At 28.4% G+C, this 25615-nt stretch overlaps 2 protein-coding genes across 11 annotated transcripts in view; one reads left to right on the top strand and one right to left on the bottom strand.

Annotated features, from left to right (window-relative positions):
* Positions 1-25615, top strand: part of LOC117175649 (cytosolic carboxypeptidase 4-like) — a 328784-nt gene that overhangs the window by 182270 nt on the left and 120899 nt on the right. For 8 of the 9 annotated variants that reach the window (XM_033365360.1, XM_033365361.1, XM_033365357.1 and 5 more), the window contains 4 exons: positions 535-701; positions 3245-3872; positions 4001-4513; positions 10071-10249. In XM_033365360.1, coding sequence (XP_033221251.1) covers positions 535-701; positions 3245-3872; positions 4001-4513; positions 10071-10249 — 1487 coding nt within the window. Of the gene's footprint in view, positions 1-534; positions 702-3244; positions 3873-4000; positions 4514-10070; positions 10254-25615 lie in introns of those variants that run through there. The other variant, XM_033365362.1, reaches the window with a different exon arrangement.
* The window catches only part of LOC117175650 (C-type lectin 37Da), a 28023-nt gene continuing 19928 nt past the window's right edge, over positions 17521-25615 (bottom strand). Inside the window, exon 4 of one of the 2 annotated variants that reach the window (XM_033365364.1) lies at positions 17521-18416. In XM_033365364.1, coding sequence (XP_033221255.1) covers positions 17774-18416 — 643 coding nt within the window. In that variant the 3' untranslated portion in view covers positions 17521-17773. The remainder of the gene's footprint in view (positions 18417-25615) is intronic. The other variant, XM_033365365.1, reaches the window with a different exon arrangement.

The raw sequence follows: 25615 nt of genomic DNA, 5'->3' as shown, positions 1-25615 counted from the left end.
TTTATTTACAAAAAAAGTTCTCAGGTTCAAAAAAACATTCAGTGAACTGAAAAACTGTGGTCGGTAATATAGGTATTTAGCTGTGTCACATGCCCTTAAATCAAATAAATATTTTTATGAATTCGAATAAACAGATTTTAAACCAATGTGATTTTTAATATTATTCAATTTTTTGGTAAAAGTAAACAAATTGTACAACAAATTATTTTTGTCAATTAATAAGGCAAATTATTTCCGTTTCTTAAAATTAAATAAACCTTTTTTTATTTAAAACAAAAAATTTCTCTGATTCAAATATATGAATTCAAACAAATTTCGTTTTTTGATTCAAACAAACATTTTTCTGAGTGCTTTGAGCGCGAAAAAAGTACGCTAAGAGCATGAGAAAAGATACTCTTTAGTCCATATATTTTATCCCGTAGGGACAGTACACTTACCTCTCGCTTTCAGTCAGCCAAGGTTATTTGAAGCAACCCCCGAAACTGGGCTAAAAGCGAAATTGTGGTGTATATAATAATTTTTATTTGTAATCAGGTTAACAGTGTAATTTCTGCTGGAGGATCTTATAGTGATCTAGAATCTGGAGAGGAGGCGGACAATGTCTTAGGTAATATGGGAAAATCCAACGGTGACGTGATTGATGAAAATAAATTTTTTGCTGGTGTTATTACATCTCAGAGGTCCGACGATGATCTTATTGGGTAAGCTAGTCAGTTTTTATTACAATCTATTTAATGATTGAAAAAAGATCAACCCAAAATTTTAAAAAGCACTATAAAATGCTCCTACTGCAATTTAAGAAAAAACAAAGATTATCTTGAAAAAAAATCTTTCATGTTCCTTTATACGTTGGCTCATTGCTTCTGGTCGTTCCAATTTAGACTTTCCAAGGGATTTTATATACTTTTGGACCACTAAGAGGTGTCTTTTTTTCTTAGGGTTGTTTAGAAGTTGCCCTTTTTTCGCAGGTGGTTTAAATATGTTTTGGATGTTGTATTTGTTGATAATTCTACCTATTTGTTCTGTGATACCTTGGATGTAGTATAGAATGGTGGTGGCTTTTCTCTCTTCTTTTCTTCAGTAGGTTGTGTTGACTTAATTTTTTGCGTGTTTTTTCTTATTGCTTTATCAGTTTGTTTTTGTGTAATTGTTCTGTATTAGGATTTGTTTAACGTTTTGCAATTCGTTTTGTAAGTTATCTTTATTTGTCATGGTGACAGTTCTGTATACATGGGAGTTGATGACCGATTGTTTTTGAGATGGGTGATGGGAGGAGCCATGTAGGTATCTGTTTCTATGTGTGGGTTTTCTGTCAACTTCATGTCCTAATGTGTTATCAGATCTTTTGTAAACTGTCGTCAATGCAACGGATGCAACAGATTTCTAGATCTTCCATAAAGATGTGGGCTATTACAGGTAAGATAGGAGATCCCATTGCTGCTCCTGAGATTTGTTCACAGAATTGGTTATTGAAAGAGAAGTAAGTATTATTGAGATAGTGTTCTATTGAAGGTATGAGCTCGGAGAGGAATTTTGTAAAAGATTTAATAATATCAATTGTATCAGAGATTTGCACTTTTGTAAAGAGATATTACGTCGAAACTCACTATAATGTCTTAGCGTGGAATGTGAGTGAATATTTTGTATCTTTTTAATAAAGTCAAATGAGTTTTAGAGGTGAATGATAGAGTTTCTTGTGAAAGGATTCAGTTCATTGCCGAGGAGACGAGCTAGCTTATTAGTAGATAAGTTTATTGCACTGACGATTGGTCAAGTTTAGAGTCTTTCAGAAGGATTTTTGTTTTACTGAACACTGCTTTTGTGGGGTCTGTTTTAAGTTTTTTGTATGTATCGTCAGTTCTTTAATTGCAGTTTGTTCTTGTTTTGTTAAATTTGGGAGTTGGTGGATTGCAAATTACTGAAAATTTCTTCTTTCGGGATTTTGGAGGGAGCTACTGCAAAATTATGTTCTTTAGATAAGGCTAAATCATTTCTTTGCTGAGAGGATGGTCACAGATGTTTTCGGCTGTGTTCGTTAGTGGTGTGTGCCTTACTGGAAGTAATTTGTCAAATTTTAATTTTTGTGTAGAAAGATCTTTAATCCGTTGGGATGGCTCAAATGATATTCGGTCCAATGTAGACCAAATTTCAAATATGAGGTTGTTTGATAGAAAAGGGTAAAGTTTTAATAGTTTTTTGTAGATAGTATGCAAGGCAAAGGTATGTTGTATTCTTTCTTTCAGGGGAAGCAAACTTTTATTATGTAGAACTTATTTGGAGTTAGATTTTTACAAATGGTTTTATTTAACTGTGAGAATTTTGGGACAATAGTGTTGTCCTTGCAGCGTTTTAGAAAAGCTAAAGATGGTGGTACCTTACCTTGAGAATCCCTGAGCGTACTAATGGTGTTGGTTTTAGTAAGAAAACTCTCCCTTAGAATTCTTTTGATAACACTTTTAGAGTTTTTAGGATGATTCAGTATGACAAAAAGAAAATATTTTGGGTTTCAATCGTGTACAAAACTACGAATTTTTGTCAACGTTTCGTGAACATGCAGATCACTTCTTCAGGGCTAACCTGAAACTAAGGTATCAGGTTATGCTGTTCGCATTTATACTCTCTATGATACCTGTGAATGGTCAAAGTGCCCCAGCATGGAGACTGATTGCACCTGATTGGCCAATCAAGTTTTTTTTTTTAATTTGGAAAAATATTGTGTTTTTGCGATTGCAGTTGTTTTGTTAAATTCAATATGATGCTTAGCTAGTGCTGATTGCGTGACATATTTAAGTCTGCCTACTTCTCTAATATATACTTTGCTATAAGAAAAAGGGATTTGATATATTCCCAGACAAAAAGAATAAAAAGTTTTCTTACCTTGATAAGGGGGCTGTTTTGTACCGCAACGTTGGTAGATATGTTCTTTTATTGTGATTTGATAATAAAGAAATAAAGAAATAAAGAGGACGAAGGAAATAACAAACACAGAAAGGGGATTTGGTTGGTCGCCTTCTTGTTTTTCTTTCCTTTTTTTTATTTTTGTCCAAAGATTTTTTTTTTAGAAAAGAACATCTTTTTGCCCTAATTGCAATCGGAGCATTTTATGGTGTTTCTCTCTATTGGATCGTTGGATTCTTGGTTTTAGTTTTAGGGATTCTATACATTAACTTGATTATTGGACATTAAATCGGATTTTGAATTTCTTTTTTATCGAATTTAAATTTCTTCACCTTTAATGTTTCAGCTATAATATTTTCTTCAAAGAACTCGGAAGCTTCAAAAGTCAGTTGTCCCTTGCCCGATCTTCCACAAATGAAGAAGATCAGGTACTAGATACTCTGGAAGAAAAGCAGCGCCCTAAATTAACTAAATTGTGCAAACACAAAAACTCTATTGATTTAATGAAACCCAGATCTTCAAAAAACCTATCCTCAAACTTAAGTACTGAACTCAGTTTGAATAGACTGAAAACTTTTGAAGGGCTGACTACAAGCTTCACAGATCAGCATGCTTACTGTGCAATAGCGACCAAAGTGAGAAGTGTCATTGAGTTTGTTAAAGTTGCCTATCCTGATCTGGTGGGAGGTGATGGTCTAGGGAAACTAGAACCCCTGAATAGCAAAGATAGACAAGTTTGTCGATCCAAACTTCTGACCTGCGTTGATCGAGGTCTTCATCCAAGTAGTACGATGCAGGAAACTGTTTTTGATCTTGATGCTCTGACGAACAATCATTCCTGTCAATCAACTCAAACTGATGAACGTCTCCTTTGTAATTGGGATGAACTTCGGGTTGGCAAGAGGGGCAATGATTCTAGGCAATTACAATTTGAATCAAGGTTCGAGAGTGGAAATCTCCGGAAAGTAATTCAGGTAGGAGTTGAATATTGATAAGTGACCTTCAGACTGCTTCTGCCGAACGTTTCCAATGAGAATTAAATACAAAATCTAACAATTGAACTTCTGAACCACTTTAATCCCATTTATTTTTTAAAATTCAGATAGGACCAAGAGAATACGACCTCATCCTAACTCCAGACGTTAATAGTGGGTCGAGGCATCAGTGGTTTTACTTCGAAGTATCCAATATGGAAGCTAATATATCTTATACTTTTAACATCGTCAACTGTGAAAAGGCCAACTCCCAGTTCAATTTTGGGATGAAGCCAATCCTCTTTAGTGTGATTGAAGCCCAATTAGGAAGGTCAGGATGGGTTCGAACTGGAACTGATATCTGCTACTACAGGAATTGTTATCAGAGGCCAGGGAAAGGAAAAAATTATTTGACAACTTCCTTCACAGTGACTTTTCCTCATGGTTACGATGTATGCTACTTGGCTTACCATTTTCCGTACACTTACAGTCAGCTAATGACTAATATTTGGAAGTGGATGAAAAGCACAGACACTGCTAAATTGTATTTTAGGGCAGTAAATCTTTGTGATAGCCTGAATGGTAACGAAAATCCTCTTTTGACTATCACGGCACCTAATTCAGTCAGGAATCCCATACAGGTTGGTCTTTGTAAAATATTATATTATGCCAGGCAGGATTTTCAAAAAGTATAAATTCTAGGAATATAATATTTTAACTAAAGAAATGAAGTTCTAAATAAACTGATGGATTTTTAATTAAAAATATTTTAATTTTAACTAAAAGAGTGTTGAGACAGGGAGATGGGAAAAAACTGGGAATTTTATCCAGAATCGGGAATTTTTTTCTTTTTTGCAAAATCTACTTTATTTTGAAGAGGGTTGTCTTAAGTCGGCACAGTAAGATTTTTTGTTGTAAACAGAGCGTAAATAGGGCTAATTGCATACAAGTCACAAAAAATTAAAAAAAAGTGCCGACTCAGGACCAACTGTTTGGTGGCGACTCAGGACAACCACGAATGTTTACACATTTCATTTTATTACGCACACGAAACAAATCCGAATGCCAAATCGACTTTTTTAGGTTAAAGCACACAAAACACAAAAACTACTTCATAATTTTTAAAAACTACTTTATAAAATACTTTATTTTCTTTTTATTGTTGAGTCGAGAATCAGAGAGAGGATACTATAATTGTTTTTCGGTGATTCCTCGAGTTCCTGTGATGTTAATTATATTAAGATTTAAACCTTTTCTTTTTAATAGGTTGAATTCTATTAGAATCCTCTATAAGGAAGGCCAGGATAATAAAAAAAATACAAAAAAAAAACAAATAAATATATTGCAAAACGAAATATTTAAATTGGTAAAAAGAAACCAGGAATTTCAAATTGCTGGTTCACTAGATTTCCTAAAAAGAAATAAGAGTCCGTGCCCTTTTTTACCTAATCCTATATTTCTCCTTAAATTTGAAAAATCACCTGAAACACCTAAAATTGAAATTTTTTACCCGATTTTTCTCTTCTTTTAGAAATTTTTTAATAATTTTTTAAGAACCATTAGCAGAAATTCAAAACATCTTTACAAAATGTTCTGTAAACAAGAGATATAAGGAGATTTTTTACGGAAATATAGGGATAAACTCTTTTAAATAAAATTAATGTAGGTGCTGTGTTAAAGTAATATAAAGTTTTAGTAAAAATATAACATTTTTAAAAAATAGATGAATTTCTAACCAATTAGTTGAAATTTCAATCAAAAAAATAAATTTTCTACGATAAAGCCGAATTTTTAACTAAAGAGATGAGTTTTGAAAAATAATGAAATTTAGTGGGCAAAACTCTGATATTTTTCATTTATTTGACATAGAAAAGTTCATAAAACAAATAAAAAAAAACAGTTTTTTTCCATTGTATATAAACTATATAAAAATATTTTCACCTCAAGTAGCTCACCTTTCAACCAAGTATTTTAATCTTCATTCAACAATCTTTGTTAGTGAAGGAATGAAACAAATTTTGACCTTATTATACAATTTTTCAAATAAGAAAACGAATTTTCTGAAAAAAATCTGGCATTTTTAGCAAGGGAATATAAATTTTCAACAAAAAAGTTCAGTTTCAACTAAACAGTTGAACCTTCTATACAACTAGTTTAAAATTATACTAAAATACGCAATTTCAACAAAATTGTTCATTTTTTAACCAAAGAGGATTTTTACAATCAAGAAAGAAAAAAATATTAAACAAATTATTAATTGTTCAACCCAAGAAGTCAAATTTTTAACAAAATAGGTACATTTTCAACTAACCATGGATTTTCAACTGAAATGATGCATCATTAACCAAAAAAAGTAAGATTTTTAACAAACTGCTACTATGTACAGATGAAATTTCAGGAAAGTGAATCATTTGTATCAAAAAATATTTCACACTCAAAAAAGAAAAGAAAAAACGAAACAAAAAATTGAATCATCAAAACAAAAAGACGTAAAATTAATTTAAACAAAAAGTTTATTCCCAACCTAAATTTCAAGACAAAAATATTTTATTTTTAAGAAAAAAGAGATGAATTGATGCAAAAATTTGAAATATCAGCAAATTTGATTAATTTTCAGTCAAAAAAGGTCATACACTCAAGAAAAAAAAAATCAACCAACTTTGAACCCAAAAAGTAGAATTTCTAACAAAATAGCATATCAACCAAAGAAATTAATTTTCAAATAAAATTATAAATTTATAATAACAGCAAAATTTCAACTAACTTTACAGTTGAACTAGAAGTTATCCCAGAAATTAAATTATCTAAAAAAAATAAGATTAATTTTTTAACAAATACTTACATTTTTATTCAAGAAAGATTAAACTTCCACCAAAAGAGCTGAATTTTCAAACCAAAAAGACGATTTTTTCAAAGAAATTAATTTTTCAACTAGAAAACCAGTCCATTTTAAATAAAAGATAGTTGAGTTTATCAAAAAAAGATGAAAATCAAAAAAATTGTTCATTTTTCAAACAAAAAGTTTGATACTTAAAAAAGGAAAAATATCAACGAAATTATAGATTTTTCAGCAACAGCATAAAAGAGTACATTTAAACAAAATAGGTACATTTTCAAAATGACGCGATAATTTTTAATTTAAAATGATCAATATTGAAAAAAATATACATAAATTTTTATTAAATATATTAACCCTTAAGCAAAACAGTTTGATTTTCCAACAAATAATTGCATTTTTAGCCAAAGAAGATGAAAGTTTTTACTAAAAAAGACGACTTTTGAACAAAATAGTTAAACTTAGAATCTACAAAAAATTTTCAATCAAGATAGATAAAAAATTTCAACGAAATTGTTTAATTTAGAAGCCAATAAGTCCAAGTTTTGGCATAAATAATTAATTTTTTTTTAAAAAAGTTCATTTTCAATAAAGTCGTTCAACTTTTAGGCAAGTTGTTGAGTTTTTCATTAAAAAAGATGAATCCTCAACGATAAGTGTAATATTTGATGTTTTTTAACTAAAAAAATTATAAGTTTTAATTGAATACAGTTAATCTCATCCAAAAACGACCAATTTTAAACAAAATAGTTCAATTTTCAATTTAAAATATTGTTTAGTTTAATAGTTCAATTTTCTAGAAAAATTGCTAAATGTTTAACCCAACAAAATTTAGTTTTAGCTAAAAAACAGTGAAAAAAGACGACATTTTTACAGAAATGTTGTTTTTTAAGTAAAAATAAAATAAAATTTACGCTCAAGAGAGAAAAAAATTTTAACTAAATTATTGAGTTTTTAACCCCAAAAATACGAATTTTTGACAACATTTTTACGTGTATTTTCAAGAAAAGAGATATATATTAAGTTAAAAAGCATCGTCAATCAGAAAATTTATAAATTTTCAGAAAATAATTGAATTTCCAAACAAAACAGAATCATCCTTTAACAAATAGTTTAATTTTTATCCAAGCTAACCAAAAAACTTAAATTCTCAACCAAAAAAAATTTTTTTTCAACCAAAAACAGTTTCTTGGACCCTATAATGAAGCATATTCAAAAAATTTATTCACAAATTGTTATTTTTATAATTCTTTTATTTGACTGAATAAAAACATGTTTAATTTCTATTTTTTCACACTCTAATATTTTTTAGCCCACATCAGAAAATTTTTAAAATAATCTGAGAGCTTCCTTTTTACCTATAAGGAAATATGGATATAGAATTCATAATAAGGTTACAAAATCTATCCACTGAATAACATTTTTTTATTTAAACAGGAATATTTTCTAATTTAAGTCTTTACCAATTTTTCCATCTCAGATCTTCTTGAATTTTTGTTAATGCATATTTCTTATTAAAGAGTGCTGAAGCTTTAAAAGAAAATTTCAAATCAAATTTTTATAAATGTTAAACACACAAAAATAACAAAAAACATCCGTATTATTAGGGAAAGTGGTCCTAAGTCGGCACTTAGTTTAGGTCGGCACCCCTGCGTTTATCAGTGATGGTGCACTAATTGGTGTCTTGGGATACATTTTTCGTGCAAACGGAATTTCTATTTTCTTCTATTCTTATCAAGCAGTTATACAGGTGGGTAAATATTTAAAAAATTGTGATCAATTAAGTGCGTTGGCTTCTGTATTCTCTGTGCTTTTGCCTGATAAAGTCGATTTTTCATTCGGATTTATATCGTATGTGCAATAGCATGAAATGTGTAAACATTCGCAGTGGTCCTGAGTCGGCACCAAACAGGTGGTCCTGAGTCGGAAATGTTTGTTGTTGCTTTTGTTGCCATTTGTGTTATTTTATTTTCTTGTATTTTAATTCTATATCACTTGTCTCTTGTTTTTTATTTCTTTTAGTTTGGTAGTGTTTTTACTGCATACTTTTCGCTGATTCTACTTTCGACAATATTCTAAATGTTTTATTTTTCATTGCAAATTGTTTTAATTTGCCCATTTCCTCCTAAAAATTACATAACTCGCCCTTTTTCTTGCAATTGAACCGTTTAGGAGAGGGCGGTCCTAAGTCGGCACACTAAGATTTTTTGTCGCAAACAGAGAGCAAACAGGGTCAATTGTATAGAAATCTCAAAAAAAGTGCAGACTTAGAATCGACTGTTTGGTGCCGACTCAGGACAACTACGAATGTTTACACATTTCATTCTATTACGCACACGAAACAAATCCGAATGCCAAATCGTCTTTCTCAGGCGAAGCACACAAAACACAAAAACTACTTCATAAGTAAAAAAAACTACCTTATCAAATACTTTATTTTATTTTTATGTTTTAGTCGAGAATCAAAGAGAGAATACTCTATTGTTTTTCGATGATTGCTCGAGTTCCTTTGATGTTAATTACATAATTATTCCAACCTTTTCTTTGAAACAGGTAGAATGCTATTAGAATTCTCTATAAAGAATGCCAGGATAATAAAAATAATAATAAAAAAATATATGGATATATTGCAAAACGAAATGTGTAGATATTCGTAGTGGTCCTGAGTCGGCACCAAACAGGTGGTCCTGAGCCGGAAATATTTGTTGTTGCTTTTGTTGTCATTTGTGTTATTGTATTTTTTAAATTTAATTCTATATCACTTGTCCCTTGTTTTTTTATTTCTTTTAGTTTAGTAATGTTTTTACTGCATGTTGCTTGCCTGTGGTAGGTAGTCTTTTATTTTCTGTTTTCTCATTAACTTTTCGCTTATTCTACTTTCCACAATATTCTAAATGTTTTTTTTTTCTCATTGTAAATGATTTAAATTTGTCCATTTCCTCTTAAAAATTACATAACTCGTCCTTTTTCTTGCATTTAAGCGGAATTAATTATGCGTAAACTCAGAATCACGGGGTGCCGACTTAGGACCACCATTTTGAAGAGTATCTAAAAATCGACTTCTTCAAATAATTCAATTTATATAATTTTAATTAAATAAATAAAGGGTCGTGTTGCCGGAACAAAGAAATTAAGCGCCATTAAATCCCGATTACCCTCTGTTTTCGACAAAAACTCTTACTGTGCCGACTTAGGACGACCCTCTTCACCCTTTCTTTTTAACAATAAATAAAATCTCCTAATAATTTTTTTTTAACAAAAAATTAAATGCTGAAGTCTGTGATATCCCTTGTCTGCATTAAATAACTATAAAATATTTTATTTGCAGCTCTGAAATATAAACGGTTTAATTTTTGTTTTAGGATCGAAAAATAATTTTTCTGACTTCAAGAGTGCATCCTGGTGAAAGTAATGCATCTTGGGTGATGAGAGGTACCTTAGAAGCTCTTCTAGGCAATTCTACATATGCTTCCAGCCTCAGGGATGATTATGTGTTCAAAGTTGTACCAATGCTGAATAACGAAGGTGTTATCAATGGCTGGTAAGTACTAAAATTTTTAAACAAATTCAGAGTATTCATTGATTCTTAGAAACAAAATTCAAGGTTTTTTCCAGGTCGAGGAGTTAAGTTTTTTCAGGTATTCTTTTTTTTACATCGAACAATGAAATAATTCGTTTTTATGAATTTAAAAAATGAGACATGTTTTCTATTGGCCAACAATTTTTTAAGAAAGAAAAATCATAACTAAATAAATTTTTAATTTTTGCGAACATTAGTCATTGTTTAAATCCTTGAAGTCTTTAAAATCTTCGTGAACTCTTTTGAAATCTTCGTGAAATCTTTTTGAATTCGCTGAAATTCCTTGAATTACTTACAATCTTTGTGAAATCTTGAAATTTCTACGAAATCTTTTTAAATTTGTATGAAAAGTTTGAAATCGTTGAAATCTTTAAAATCCTTGAAAGATTTTGAAATTTTTATGAAATCTTTTAAATATTTGTGAAAGCTTTCGCTAATCTTTGATTGTGAAATCTTTTGTTTTCGTTTGAAATATTTGAAATGTTTTAAAATCTTAGAAATATGAGGTGAATTGTTTTGAAATCTTTATGAAATTTTTGTCAAACCTTTGAAATATTGGTGAGATCTTTCTGAAATCCTTTGTGTTCATTTGAAATCATATACATATTTTTTAACTGTGTGGAATATTTTGAAATATTACAAATCTGGTTTACTATACCTTTTCTAAAATTTTTAAATCTTTTAAAAATTTTTCAATCTTTAGAAATGTTCGAAATCTTTGTGAAATCTTGGAAATCTGGTGTACACGTCTTTTTAAAATCTTTAAAATGCTTGCAATTTTTATTAAATATTCGAAATCTATGGCAAATTTTGTGAGTTCTTTCTCAAATCTTTTGAAATATTTGTGTATTTTTTCTCAAATTTTTGTTCGTGAAATCTTTTATATTCGTTGAAATCAGTAAAATATTTATAATCTTTGTAAAATCTTGGAAATTCGGAATTCGGAATTCGAAAGTTCGAAATCTTTGTGGAATACATATATGTGAAACCCTTTAAAATAATTTATGAAATTTTTCTCAAACCCTTTTCTGTAAAAATTTTTCTATTCGTTGAAATCATTGAATTATTTGAAATCTTATTGAAATCTTATTGAAATCTTTTCAAATCTTCTAAAATGTTTTAAAACCTTTTGAAATCGTTTCAATTCTTTAAAATACTTTTAAATCTTTCTAAAACCTTTTGTATTCGTTGGGAAACATGGAAATATTTTTAAACTGTATAAAATCTTTTCAAATCTTAGAAATCTGGTTATACCCTTTTTAAAATCTTCAAAATCTTTGAAAATCATTGAACTTCTTGGAAACTTTCGAAATCTTTGTGAAATCTTAGAAATTTAGTGTACACGCCTTTTTCAAATCTTCGAAATCCTTGCAATCTTTATGAAATTTTCGTAATCTTTAGGAAATGTTTGTATGACATCCTTAGGAAAATTTTTTGAAACCTTTGAAATATTTTTGAAATCCTTTAAAATAATTTATGAAATTTTTCTCAAATCCTTGTTTGTGAAAACTTTTTTATTTATTGAAATCATTGAATTATTTGAAATCTTAGTAAAATTTTTTCAAATCTTTTTAAATGTTTTGAAACGTTTCGAAATATTTTCAAATACTCGAAATGTTTTAAAATCTTTGAATTTCTTGTATTATTTTAAAATCTTTATGTAATTTTTGTAAAATCTGTGAAATATTTGTGAAACCTTTTTGAAATCTTTTGTATTCATTTGGAATCATGGAAATATTTTTAATCTGTATAAAACTTTTCGAAATCTTAGAAATCTGGTTATACCCTTTTTAAAATTTTAAAATCTTCGTGAAGTTTTTAAGTTCTTGAAAACTTTCAAAATCTTTGTAAAATCTTTAAAATTTGGTGTATACGCTTTTTTCAAACCTTTGAAATCCTTGCAATCTTTATGAAATGTTCGAATCTTAAGGAAATTTTATGAAATGTTTAAAATATTTTTAAATCTTTTGAAATGTTTGTATAATTTTTATCAAATCTTTGTGAAATCTTTTTTCATTCGTCGAAATCATTGAATTATGTAAAATCTAAGTGAAATCTTTTGAAAACTTCTAAAATGTTTTGAAACCCTTTGAAATCGTTTAAAATTTTTGAAATGTTTAAAAAATTTTGAAATTTGTTGTACTGCACCCTTTTTGAAATATTTGGAATTCTTGTATTCTCTTAAAATCTTAATGAAATTTTTGTGCACTATTTGAATTAGTTGTTAAATTTTTTTGTATTCATTTGAAAACATGGAAATATTTTTAATCTGTGTAAAATCTCTTGAAATCATAAATACCTGTTTTACTATACATTTTTTAAAATCGTTTGGAAATCGTTTGGAATTTCAAATGTTCTAAAATGTTTAAAAATCTTTTGAACTTGTTTCAAATCTTCGAAATGTTTTTTAATCTTTCTTGAATATTTTGTATTTATTCGAAGTCATTAAAATATTTTTAATCTGTGTAATTTCTTATGAAATGTTAGTAGAATATTTTCAAATCTTCCAAAATGTTTTGTAAGGTTTTGAAATCTTCGAAATGTTTTAAAACCCTTGAAATCTCATGTACTTTACCCTTTTTGAAATATTTGGAATTCTGGTATTCTTTGAATTCTTTATGAAATTTTTGTGAAATCTTTCGTATTTATTTGATTTTATTAAAATATTTTGAATCTGTGTGAAATCTTTTAAAATCTTACAAACTCGAAATCTGTGAAATCCATGAAATGTGGTGTATACGCCCTTTTCAAACTTTTTACACCGGTGCAATCTTTATGAAATGTTTGACATGTTTTAAAAATTTTTTGAAATATTTGTGAAATTTTTCTTAAATTTTTGTTTGTGAAATCTTTTTCATTCGTTGAAATCATTAAATTATTTGAAATGTTAGTGAAATCTTTTCAAATCATCTAAAATATTTTGAAATCTTTTAAATTTTTAAACAAATTTGAGATTCTTGTATTCTTTTGAAATATTTATGAAATTTTTGTAAAATATTTGAAATATTTGTGAAATGTTTTGTTTTCGTTTGAAATTATGGACACATTTTGAATCTGTTTAAGATTTTTTTGAAATCTTAAAAATCTGGTTTACTATACCTTTTTTAAAATCTTTGAAATCTTTGGAAAGTTTTAAAATAGCTGAAAATTTTCGAAATCTTTGTGAACTTTTTGAAACTTGGTGTACACGCTTTTTTCAAATTTGTGAAATCCTTGCAATCTTTATAAAATTTACGAATCTTTGGGAAATTTTATAGAATCTTTCAAATCTTCTTAAATCTTTTGAAATATTTGCATAATTTTTCTTAAATCTTTGTTTGTGAAATCTTTTTTTATTCGTCGAAATTATTGAATTATTTAAAATCATAGTGAAATCTTTTCAAAACTTCTAAACTGTTTTGAAACCTTTTCAAATCGTTTTAAATCTTTTAAATGGTTTTAAATATTTGAAATCTGGTGTACTCTACCCTTTTTGAAATATTTTGAATTCTTGTTTTCTCTTGAAATCTTTATGAAATTTCTGTGAAATATTAAAAATAATTGTAAAATTTTTCTAAAATTGTATTGAATTGAAATCATGCAATTATTTTTAATCTGTGTAAAGTCTTTTGAAATCATGAAAATCTAGTTTACTATTCCTTTTTTAAAATCTTTGAAAATTTTCGATTCTTTGTGAAATCTTTAAAATTTGGTGCACACGCCTTTTTCAAATCTTTGACATCCTTGCAATCTTGATGAAATGTTTAAAAATCGATGGGAAACTTGTATGAAATCTTTTAAATCTTTTGAAATATTTGAGAAATTTTTCTTACCTTTTTTTTTGTTTGTAAAATCTTTTTTATTTGTGGAAATTTCAAATTTTTTTTTTTTCGTTGGATTTTAAAATCGTTTAAAATGTTTTGAAATTTGTGAATTTTTTTCTTAAATCTTTGTTTGTGTCATATTTTTTTATTTTTGTAATCACTAAATTATTTGAAATCTCAGTCAAATATTATCAAATCTTCTAAAATATTTTGAAATCTTTAAAATGTTGAAACAAATTTGAGATTCTTGTATTCTTTTGAAATCTCTATGAAATTTTTGTAAAATCTTTGAAATATTTGTGAAATGTTTTGTTTTCGTTTGAAATCATGGAAACATTTTTAATCTGTTTAAAATCTTTTGAAATCTTAAAAATCTGGTTTACTATACCTTTTTTAAAATCTTTGTGAAATCTTTGAAACTTGGTGTATCCGCTTTTTTCATATCTTTGAAATCGTTGGATCTTTATGAAACGTTCGAAAATCTTTAGGAAATTTTGTGAAACCTTCAAATCTTTTTCATTCTTTTGAAATATTTATATAATTTTACTTAAATCTATGTTTGTAAAATCTTTTTTATTGGTTGAAATCATTGAAATATTGGAAATCTTTTCAAGTCTTCTAAAATGTTTTAAAACTTTTTGAAATAGTTTTAAATCTTTAAAATGTTTTAAAATTATTGAAATCTGGTAAAATGTACCATTTTTGAAATCTTTGAAATTCTTCTATTGTATTCTTTTGAAATCTATATGAAATTTTTGTAAGATCTTTGAAATATTTGTGACATTTATATGCAATGTTTAGAATTTCTGGAAATTTTTGTGAAATCTTTTAAATCTTTGCCAAATCTTTTGGAATCTTTTGGGAAATTTTTCGAAACCTTTTAAAACCGTTTCCAATCTTTTAAAAATTTAAAAACCTTTGTTAAACTGTTGTGAAATATTTGAAATATAATGTAAATGCCTTTTTTAAACCTGTGAAGTCTTTGTAAAATATACAAAATACTTTTAAATATTTTTAATTCTTTGATATATTTTGAAACCTTTTGAAATCTTTAGCAATATTTTGTAATCTGGTGTTCACATCAAATCCGAGTTATGAAATCTTTAAAATCTTTCAAATAATTTGTATAATTTTTCTTAAATCTTTGTTTTCAAACGTTTTGAAGTCGTTTCAAATCTTCAAAATTTTTTAGAAAAATGTGAAATTAATTTATTCTTCTGTATTTTTTCTGAAATCTTTTCTATTCATTTGAAATCATGGAAAAATTTTTGATTTGTGTAAAAGCTTTTGAAAAATCTTAGAAATCTGGTTATACTCTTTTTAAAATCTTTAAAATCTGGTATACACGTATTTTTTAAATCTTGGCAATTCTCGTAATCTTTATAAAATTTTCGAAATATTTGGGAAATTTGTGAAATCTTACAAATCTTTTTCAATATTTTGAAATATTTGTATAATTTTCCTCAAATATCTTTTATTTTTTATGAAATCTCTAAATCTTTTTGACATATTTTTTATTCGTTTAAAATCATTAAAATATTTGTAACTTGTGTACATTCTTTTCAAATCTTAGTAAGATCTTTTTAAATCTTCGAGATATTTAAAAAAAATTGAGACTCTTGTATTCTTTTGAAATTTTTGTAGAATCTTTGAAATACTTATAAATTTTTCCTAAATATTTTGTATTAAATTGAAATTATTCAAGTATTTTTACCCTCTGCACAATCTTTCGAAATCTTAAAAATCTGGTTTACCCTATCCTTTTTAAAATATTTAAAATCTTTCTAAAGTTTTTAAATGTTTGAAAATTTTCGATTTTTTGTGAAATCTTTGAGATTTGGTTTTCATGCCTTTTTCAAATTTTAGAAATACTTTTAATCTTTATAAAATGTTCAACATTTTTTGAACAATTTTGTGAAGTCGTCAAAATCTTTATCAAATGTTTTGAAATATTTGAGAAATTTTTCTTAAATCTTTTTTTGTGAAATAATTTTTATTCGTTGAAATCATTGAATCATTAAAAATTTTAGTTAAATCTTTTCAAATTTTCGAAAAAATTTTAAAACCTTTTAAAATCGTATAAAAAATTACCTGTTCCAAAACAAAAGTATAATTCTTTAAGAAATTCCGTGTTCAAAAGTCAAAATTATAATTCATCACGGAAAATTTTTTGTATATTTAATTTGTTTATTCCCCGTCCTAACTCATGATAATAATTTTTTTTTAATTAGCTGTACCAATTCGCAATGTTTTAATAAATTCTCTTATTCTTCTGTAATTCAATTAAAATTATTTTCAAAAATACCCCGTTTCATTTCAAAAACCACCTTTTCTAAGACGGAACTATGAAAAAAATGATAAAATTATAATTTTGTTTGAAGATTTCCTGATCCCAGTCAGAATAAAAAATTTTTAGAAAAATTCCGGTCAGGTAAATACCCTAATTTTTTTTATTTTCAGTATAATTACCTGACAAAATAAAAATTGACGAATCTCTTGATTATTTTTTGGATAGGGTTGGATTACAAAATTTTCATAAAAAATGTATCTATATTTTTATTATTATTATTCAAACATACAATTAGTTCATTCGTATCCGTGTAGAGTTGAGCCTACCATTTCTTATTTTAAAAAAGTACTTAAAAACTAAAGAACTTTCCTTGAGACAAAACTACGATTTTCGTACAAAAGTCTACCTCATATTCTTCTCTCTCACTCTTTCTCTAATCTACACATCTCGAAGCATTCGTCTTAGAGACGCATTATTTTCAAAATTAAATTTATCAATCAGTACATTTAGAAGATTGTGGCGCGGGCGGACCTCCCTAGCCTCACATCATAGAGGAATTGTCGGAACTCAAAATCTAATCTCTAATCTTTAATACTTTGAAACGCTTCCATTACTAATGCCTCAATCCCATCGTGCCATTTTCATACCAGCTAATGAAACGAGCGTAATGAGTTTCCTACTATAGTCTTATACGAGCGAGTGATTCAATTATGGTCATTGTCCGCCAGCGCCACTGATTAATGATTATGGTTTCGCTTTTGATTTGAAAAACTCACGCGAAGATCGATACTTCAAAGTTCAAAATTAGTGAGAGTTTATTCAAAATCGACTCAGTGGAAAGTGGTTTGAGTTCTACATTGAGCATCCTGCTCTGGAAGCTGTTTTACAAATCTTCTAGAAGTTCTCCAAGATGACGATGACGCTACTAAAGTTAGACTCGGTCTTTTAAAAAATGAATATGGTTGATGACTAGGCTACGAATTATCATGAGCCATGATGAGATAGTTTGCTGCTTTGATGAAAAGAGCTCAGACAAGTGGCGCCAGCAAGAGCTTGGAGAATCGTAATGTTCTACAAGTTTCTAGAAACAGACACCACTCACTGAATTCAAGCTCAGTCTCTTAAAAAATGAATGATTAATGACTAGGCCCTGTATTATCAAGAACCATGATGTGATAGTTTGATGCTTTAATGAAAAGAGCCCAGACAATAGTGGCGCCAGCAGCAGCTTCGAGAATCTTAATCTTCTCCAAGGTTCTATAAACATATCAATCCATGTTCCACCGTTGTCTTGGATGAGGATGATGTCGACGCCTTTTGGCATTCCTGTTGTTGCCTGGACGCGAGGCGTCATGTTGAGAATCGAAATGATGATGACGATGATAAATAAGATTAATTGGACGGGTCTAATACTTTGCCGTTGGATCGTACTTTGATGTTGTACCTATATGCCGGTTCCGCTTCCGGGAGGATGGTGCTGGAGTCGTCTTCCTGCTCCTTCATCGGTGTCACCAGGTCGCCTTGATCCGCCTGGAAGTCCTGCACAGAATCATAGGGTCCAACAGTGTGCGCGTCTTCCAGAGCATTGTTGGGCAGTTCCGTTTCCGCATTTTCATAATTCGCCGGTTCTTCTCGATGCTCCGCGTTCAAAATAGGACTGGAACGAGAGATTGAGCGAACCTCGTGAGTCTCGAGACCATCAAAAGCGGAATCCTTTTGCACCTGAGTCTGTGTGTTTGAGAAGAGACTAGCGATGTCAGGTATGTGATCCCTGGTGCTCTTCTCGATGATGATGGGATCGGGGCTCCGGCGGATTTCGCTGGTGGAATGACGGGCAGAACCAGGCAAGGCGGAGGCGAGTCTGTTTATTATAGGATCTTCATGTGGTTGTACAGGGGCTTGAGTCGCCGAAGAAGAGGCTGGTTTTTCGTTGTGATTGTCTTCGTTGAGTTTCGTTGGCTCCGGCTTGGTTTCGTCATCCTCCTGGACAGTTTCGGTCGGCGCGGCGGTGGTTGTGATGTAGGGTCTACGGTTTCTGAAAAAAGAGCATCAGCCGCCTCCTCAGGGTGGACGAATGAACAATTCAAGAGCAACGGCCGTGCGTGGTATTTTTTTTTCTCACGGCCGATGGTCTCGACTCCTCCTCAGTGTGAGTGTGTTAGTTCGTTAATGATCCTAATACGACAATGCTACACGAAGCCCCACTATATATTTACTGAGCGTTGAAGAGACGGTCAATAGGAAGTTGTATTAGTGGAAGCCCTGTATTTCCTATTCGTATATGTCTCTTGGTAGTGGTGTGGTGAAGTGAATGAGTAGTATAAATGTGAGTACATTGCTCCTAAACGACTTTTCGTGTCGGTAGCTGCTTCTTTGTTTCGTCTTTCTAGTGGTGTGCAAAATATATTTAAGTTCAGCTCAAACAGAGCTGACACTTTAAAAAAACTTTAGTTTGTTTATAAAAAATAAAAGAACTCTAAAGTAGAGCTCGTAAAGTAAACAATTGCATGATAAGTGAAATTTTCAACATTGCTAATCAGCATGGGTAGACAAGTTTAGGCTAATTATATTTTTACACACCACTTATAACCAATCATTTTGAATCAGGAAAAGAGGTCCAGTTCAGGTTTTCAAAATTGTTTTTGCATTTGGATATATCATGCTACAATAAAAAAGAACTCGTATTTAACCAGTTTGACCAACAAGATAATTCTTTATTCTTTACAGAAAAAGAAATTGATGGTAATATCTACTACAAATCTCTTGAGTTTCATTCTTGGTAAACCATCGCATTGCTTACAATTGAAAAAATATATTTTTGTATAATCGAATTTTTTTTGGAAACAAAGAAAGATACAACAAATACTTAGATAACATTTTACTCATCTAGCGAAGTTTTACAAGAAGCCAAAAAATACATTTTTTGATTAAACTGTGAAATACGTCCCTTTATTTCTACTCTAGAATGATATAATCATATAAAAGAACTTTCTGACACCATAACTTGAAATTTTTCCAGATTTGAAACGGAATTGGTCTTTTTTTTAGGGCATGAGACGGTTGCTGAAGCTCTTTTCTTGAGCAAACTTTGACAGAGAACGAAAAGAAACTTTATTGTCTTATTTTCTTATTTGTAAGAGGACACTATGAGGTAGAATGTGACATTGATTTTGTGGTGTTTTTAAACATTCAACGGAATACTTAAAATCCAAATTCTTAAGAAAGACGAAAATAGTTGAATGCTCGAGATTTTAAAAAAATCTTGAAAATTGTACTATATTTTGGAAATTACGAAAAACTGTTTATAATTTTTTTGTTGCATTTATTATCAAAGAAAGAAGTAAAAATTCCCTAGAAATCGTTGTTTAAAAAATTAATTTAAACATATAAACTATCAGAAAATCAAATTTTGAGCGGTCAGTGCAGATATTGAAGAAAAACTTTACAAAAATATTTTATATTCACAAAAAAAAAATCTTGTTTCAGTAAAGATTATAGCTACCTTGTCCTTTTAAAATTAGAAAATCTGACATTTAAATTTTAATACCATGGAAATTATGAGCATAATGTAAAACAGTTTAATCTTATATTTATTTTTAAAAAGCTTTTATAATTTTAAATAAATTTTGTGACAAAATTTTGTACCACATCGCGACACCGCGAGACCATTTTTAATTTAAAAAGGTCACTAGAGATTTCTATTTAAAATAACATGTAATAAGTATAAAAAATTATTTATTCCAAACGAATTAAATATGTGATATGCAAAACAAAAGTGTTAAATATTTTTTATTTTTTTCGAGTGCCCTTATAAAGCAGAAAAGAAAAAGCGGCTATACAACAAGAGTAGCAGAAGGAATTGGCATATCAGACAAATGTAAAGTAGAATAAGGAATGCGAAAAAAATTACAAATTTTTATCTGTAATTTTTTTATTAATAATTTTTTGATTTTGTATTTAATAAAGAGCTGCGCTTAAGGCTCAAACAAGTATTTTATAGTTTTTTTCACAAGAAGAGCCTACAAAAGGGCGATTTAAATTAAAATATTTTCGAATCTGAACGCGCAAATTAGTCTCAGATGTATATTTAACAAATAAAATTTTAAAAAATCCTAATCGGATATAATTTCGAGGTGCCCTATTTAAGTTTTGTCTTTTTTATTAATAGTTTATCGATTTTATTTTCTGAAGATCTTAAAAATGCCGGTATTAAATTTTTAGTATCGCCTTTCATATTAGCATCATTGTAAATAATTTAATGCAAATTTTTAAAATAATTTTCAAGGCAAGTTTCAAGGCATACGACTTGCCAATAAACAAATGCAATAAGTAAATAAGCAAAAGTAAAAAAGTTCGAAAAAAAGTTTTTTTTACCTTTAAAATTGAATCAACCTGACGAAATTTTGTGCTGATTCATCTTCATTCCAGTAATAGTTAATCAAACTTGTTATATACTAGATTAGTATGATGCGCTTTTCGGTTTGATTCCTGCCACTACCATTTTTGCTAATTGTTTTTATTTGGATTTTTTTAGTTTAATTAATTATTACACTTATTTAGATAAAACTAAAATATTCACTTTTTAAATTTATTTCTTTATTGTTATTCATTAATTACGAAACGAGTAGTTCAAGGATATGTCAGTGGTGCGATATAATTGCAAAATTCTTATTCTTTACGTAATTTCTTGTTTAAAAACACCACTTATTATTCTACAATTATTTATTAATTAATATTAATTAATTAAGAAATTCTTCAAAATATGAATATCATAGTAATAATAGAAAATTTATTTTATTTATGTTATATTTTTGAGTAATTTTATTTGAATATTTCTGTAAATTTCCATACTTATTTCAACCTCATATTAGAATAAATTTTACAGTAAAAATTTTAAAGGATGAAGAAAGTATTGCTATGTACGAAAAAAAGTGGTTAAAATAAATATTGTGACTCGATTTAAATCAATTTAACAATAAACTCAAATAAAAAATAAACAAAGAATATAATGGCACAACTTCCGGAAGCAGGAATCGAGCCCGGACTTTTCGGTTATAAACACTCGCATCACTGGACATGAAACGCGCTTGTATTGCCAAAATCCTTTTTTTTTTGGATTGGCTCAAATCGGTATCATATTACTTTAGAATATTACAAGTTTGATGACCTTTAACTTGGAGGAGTATGAATACGATTAAAATCCCTTTGTTAGTTGGAGTTAGTTTAAATTTAAGCTTTGAATTTAAATTTAAATAAATTGATTTAAAAAAATTATGCGAAAGAATTGTTCATACGTTAGTGCAATTAAATTCAAAAGTGGAATGCAGTTTGAGTTATTAAATTTGTTTTAATAATTTCATTGCACTTAGAAGGAGAGGTCGCGAAAATGAGGAACGCCGATTCGGCTGCAGCTTTACAGGGTAAAATTACTTAAAAATCCATTAAATAGGCATTTTTTCTTTTGTTCCAATGAGCGGTAGTTTCCAAAATATTGATGTTTTGAGTTTTTACGCTTGAGCGATAGACTCACTTCTATTAGCAAAAATACTATCCGAATGTGTAAAGGTAAAACTTGGGTCCAAGCTGAGTCGATCGCTCAAGCGTAAATACTCAAACCTAGATATCTCGGAAAATAGGACTCACTGGATCAATCGAAACAATACGTTCTAATGGACTTTGATCTACTGTAGAGTCCAGGGCCCAAAATCTGAATAGGCGGGTTTATCGCTCAATCGTAAATAATCAAACATCGATATCTCGGAAACAGGGACTCATTGGATCAATCGAAAAAAAAACGTATCTAATGGATTTTAAACTATTGTAAAGTCCAGGGCCCAAAATATCAAGAAGTGGGTTTGTCGCTCAAGCGTAAATAATCAAACATCGATATTTTGGAACCAGGGACTCATCGGATCAATCGAAAAATACGTATTTAATGGATTTTGCTGTTCTTTAGAGTTCGAGGTCTGAAATATACAATTCGCGGACTTATCGCTCAAGCGTAAATACACAAACCTTGATATCTCGGAAAATAGGACTCATTGGATCAATCGAAACAATACGTTCTAATGGACTTTGATCTACTGTAGAGTCCAGGGCCCAAAATCTGAATAAGCGGGTTTATCGCTCAATCGTAAATAATCAACCATCGATATCTCGGAAACAGGGACTCATCGGATCAATCAAAAAATACATATTTAATGGATTTTGATGTTCTTTAGAGTTCTAATCGATTTTGATCTACTGTAGAGTCTAGAGCCCAAAATCTAAAGAAGTGGGTTTATCAGTTTATATCATGCATATTAAATATTATAACGTCTTTAACAGAAAGTACCTTCAAAATTATATCTTGCCTTTCATTTGAAAAATCTTAAAACTCGTCACAATTTTGGGATTTTTAATCGTACATCTTTAAAATTGAAGAATTTTAAATTGCAAATAGTTAAAATTGAAGAATTTTCAATTGTGAATCTACAAAATTGCAGCGATTTAAATTGAAAATCTATGCAATTTGAGAGTATAGAATTTTCAAAATTTAGAATTCAAATTGTGCAAATTATCACAATTTAGGAAATTTGTATTTATAAATCTGTAAAGTTTAAGAACTTTCAACAGCATATCGTTAAAATTGAAGAATTTTAAACTGTAAGTCGTTATAATTAAAGAATTTTCAATTATAAATTTTCAAAATTAAACTATTCCGAAAAAAAACTTTCAAAATCAGATATACCATTAAAATATAAATTTTAAAAATACAAGAGTTTTCATCTACAAATCGTCAAACTGATAAAATAATTTTAAATTATGTAATTTTAAAGATTTACATTTAGGATTTCAAATATTTAGAAGATTTAAAATTGAAAACTCTTGACTTGCGATTTGAAAAATCTTAAAAATTGTCACAACTGAAGGATTTATTATCATACATATTTACCATACAAATTTAAAGAAATTTGAAATACTTTAAATTGAAGGTTTTTCAATTGTAAATCTTTAAAATTGAACTATTTAAAAAAACATATTACATACGTTAAAGAGTTTTCAATTGTAAATTTTCAAAATATTGTACAACTTCAAATTGTAACTATCGAAAGTCAACGTTTTTAATTTAGAAACTTGAGTTGTGATTTCAAAATCATCCAAATTTCAGAATTTTGATTCATAAATCTTCAAAGTTAAAAAGTTTTCCATTTTTAATTTTCAAATTCGAAGAATTAATAATTTTAAATCCTTCAAAATGAAAAAGGTTCAAATATATATCTTCAAAATTGAACTATTAAACAAATTTTCAAATTAGGAACCTTTAAAATATATACCTTAAAAATTCAAGAATTTTCAATTGTTACTCTTTAAAATTACAAAACTTTGAATTTGCAATCTTTTAAAATGTCAGAAATTTTCAATTTTAAATATTTACAATTGAAATGTATGCAAGATTTAAGTTTCATAATTAAAAATTCGGTAATTTTGATTCCAAACTGCGAATTATTAGAATTAAAGAATTTTCAATTGTAAATGTTTAAAATTAAATAATTTAATAACTGGAACCATCCCAAAGAAATGTTGCAAATTACATAACTTTTAAATATAAATCTTGCTAATTGAATTATTCGTAATTCTATATTTTTAAAATACAATTTGAAAGATTCAGAATTAAAAACGTGACTTTTGAACTTGAAAATTATTAAAAATTTAATAGGTTTTTATTTATACATTTTTTAAATAATTAGCTTTTCCATTTTAAATTGCTTTCATTTAAAAAAGAGATTAAAAACTACATTATTTTAAATATTGAATTGCAAAAAATCTTCAATATAGACCTATTTCAAAAAAATGTTAAAAATTTGATTATTTTAAACTAAAAACAATCAAAATCCTACATTAAGATCACCCGAAAAAGAATTTAATTTCGAATAAAAAACTCTTGAATTTATTCGAAAAGACGAATTTTCAATAAAATAGTTGATTTTTAACCAGAGAAGATTTTCAAGTCTAAAAAATGTCAATTAAATTCCTATATTTTACGGTAAAAGGGTTTAACAAAATAGTTAAGATTCCACTAAACAGTTGTATTTTAAATAAATAAAAAAATTTCTACTAAAGCAGACAAATTTTCAAACCAAAAAGATCAAATTTCAATTAGTTGAATTTTTGATTAGGAAAGATTTTTCAGTTTAAAAAATTGCAAATAAATGGTTGCATTTTTAAGCCAACAAGGCGAATGTTCTTCAAAATTGAATTATTCACTCACTAATTCTATAGTTTAAAAATTCAATAATTTTCCTTTTTAACTCTTAAAAATTAAAGAGGTGTGAATTGTAAATCTTTTACAATTAAAGTATTTTTAATTCTCAAAATTGATGTTTAAAAATTTTAGAATTGAAAACCTGACCTTGATATCTTGGAAACTAGGAGTCAGTAGATCAATCAAAAATACGTCTCTAATGGATTTTGATATACTATAGTGTCCGAGGTCTGAAATATACAATTCGCGGACTTATCGCTCAATCGTAAATAATTAAACCTCGATATTTTGGAAACTAAAGCTCATTAGATAAAACAAACAAAAATATGTATCTAGTGGATTTTGATCTACTGTAAGGTCCAGGGCCCAAAATAAAATTACAAATGTTAGAATTGAAAACCTGAGCTTGATCTTTCGGAAACTAGAAGTCAGTAGATCAATCAAAAAATACATCTCTAATAGATTTTGATATACTATAGTGTTCGAGGTCTGAAATATACAATTCGCGGACTTATCGCTCCATCGTAAATAATTAAACCTCGATATTTTGGAAACTAAGGCTCATTAGGTAAAACAAAAAAATACGTATTTAATGGATTTTAATCTACTGTAGATTCCAGGGTCCAAAATCAAAAGAAGTGAGTTTATCGCTCAAACGTAAATAATTAAAACTCGATATTTTGGAAACTAAGGCTCTTTAGATAAAAAAAAAATACGTATTTAATGGATTTTGATCTACTGTAAAGTCCAGGGTCCAAAATCTAAAAACGTGGGTTTATCGCTCAATCGTAAATAATTAAACGTCGATATTTTGGAAACTAAGGCTCAGTAGGTAAAACAAAAAAAAACGTATTTAATGGATTTTAATCTACTGTAGATTCCAGGGCCCAAAATCAAAAGAAGTGAGTTTATCGCTCAAACGTAAATAATTAAAACTCGATATTTTGGAAACTAAGGCTCTTTAGATAAAACAAAAAAATACGTATTTA

Source organism: Belonocnema kinseyi, chromosome 6 (assembly GCF_010883055.1).
Source record: "Belonocnema kinseyi isolate 2016_QV_RU_SX_M_011 chromosome 6, B_treatae_v1, whole genome shotgun sequence".
NCBI lineage: Eukaryota > Metazoa > Arthropoda > Insecta > Hymenoptera > Cynipidae > Belonocnema > Belonocnema kinseyi.
This window is presented reverse-complemented; position numbering and strand designations above follow the sequence as displayed.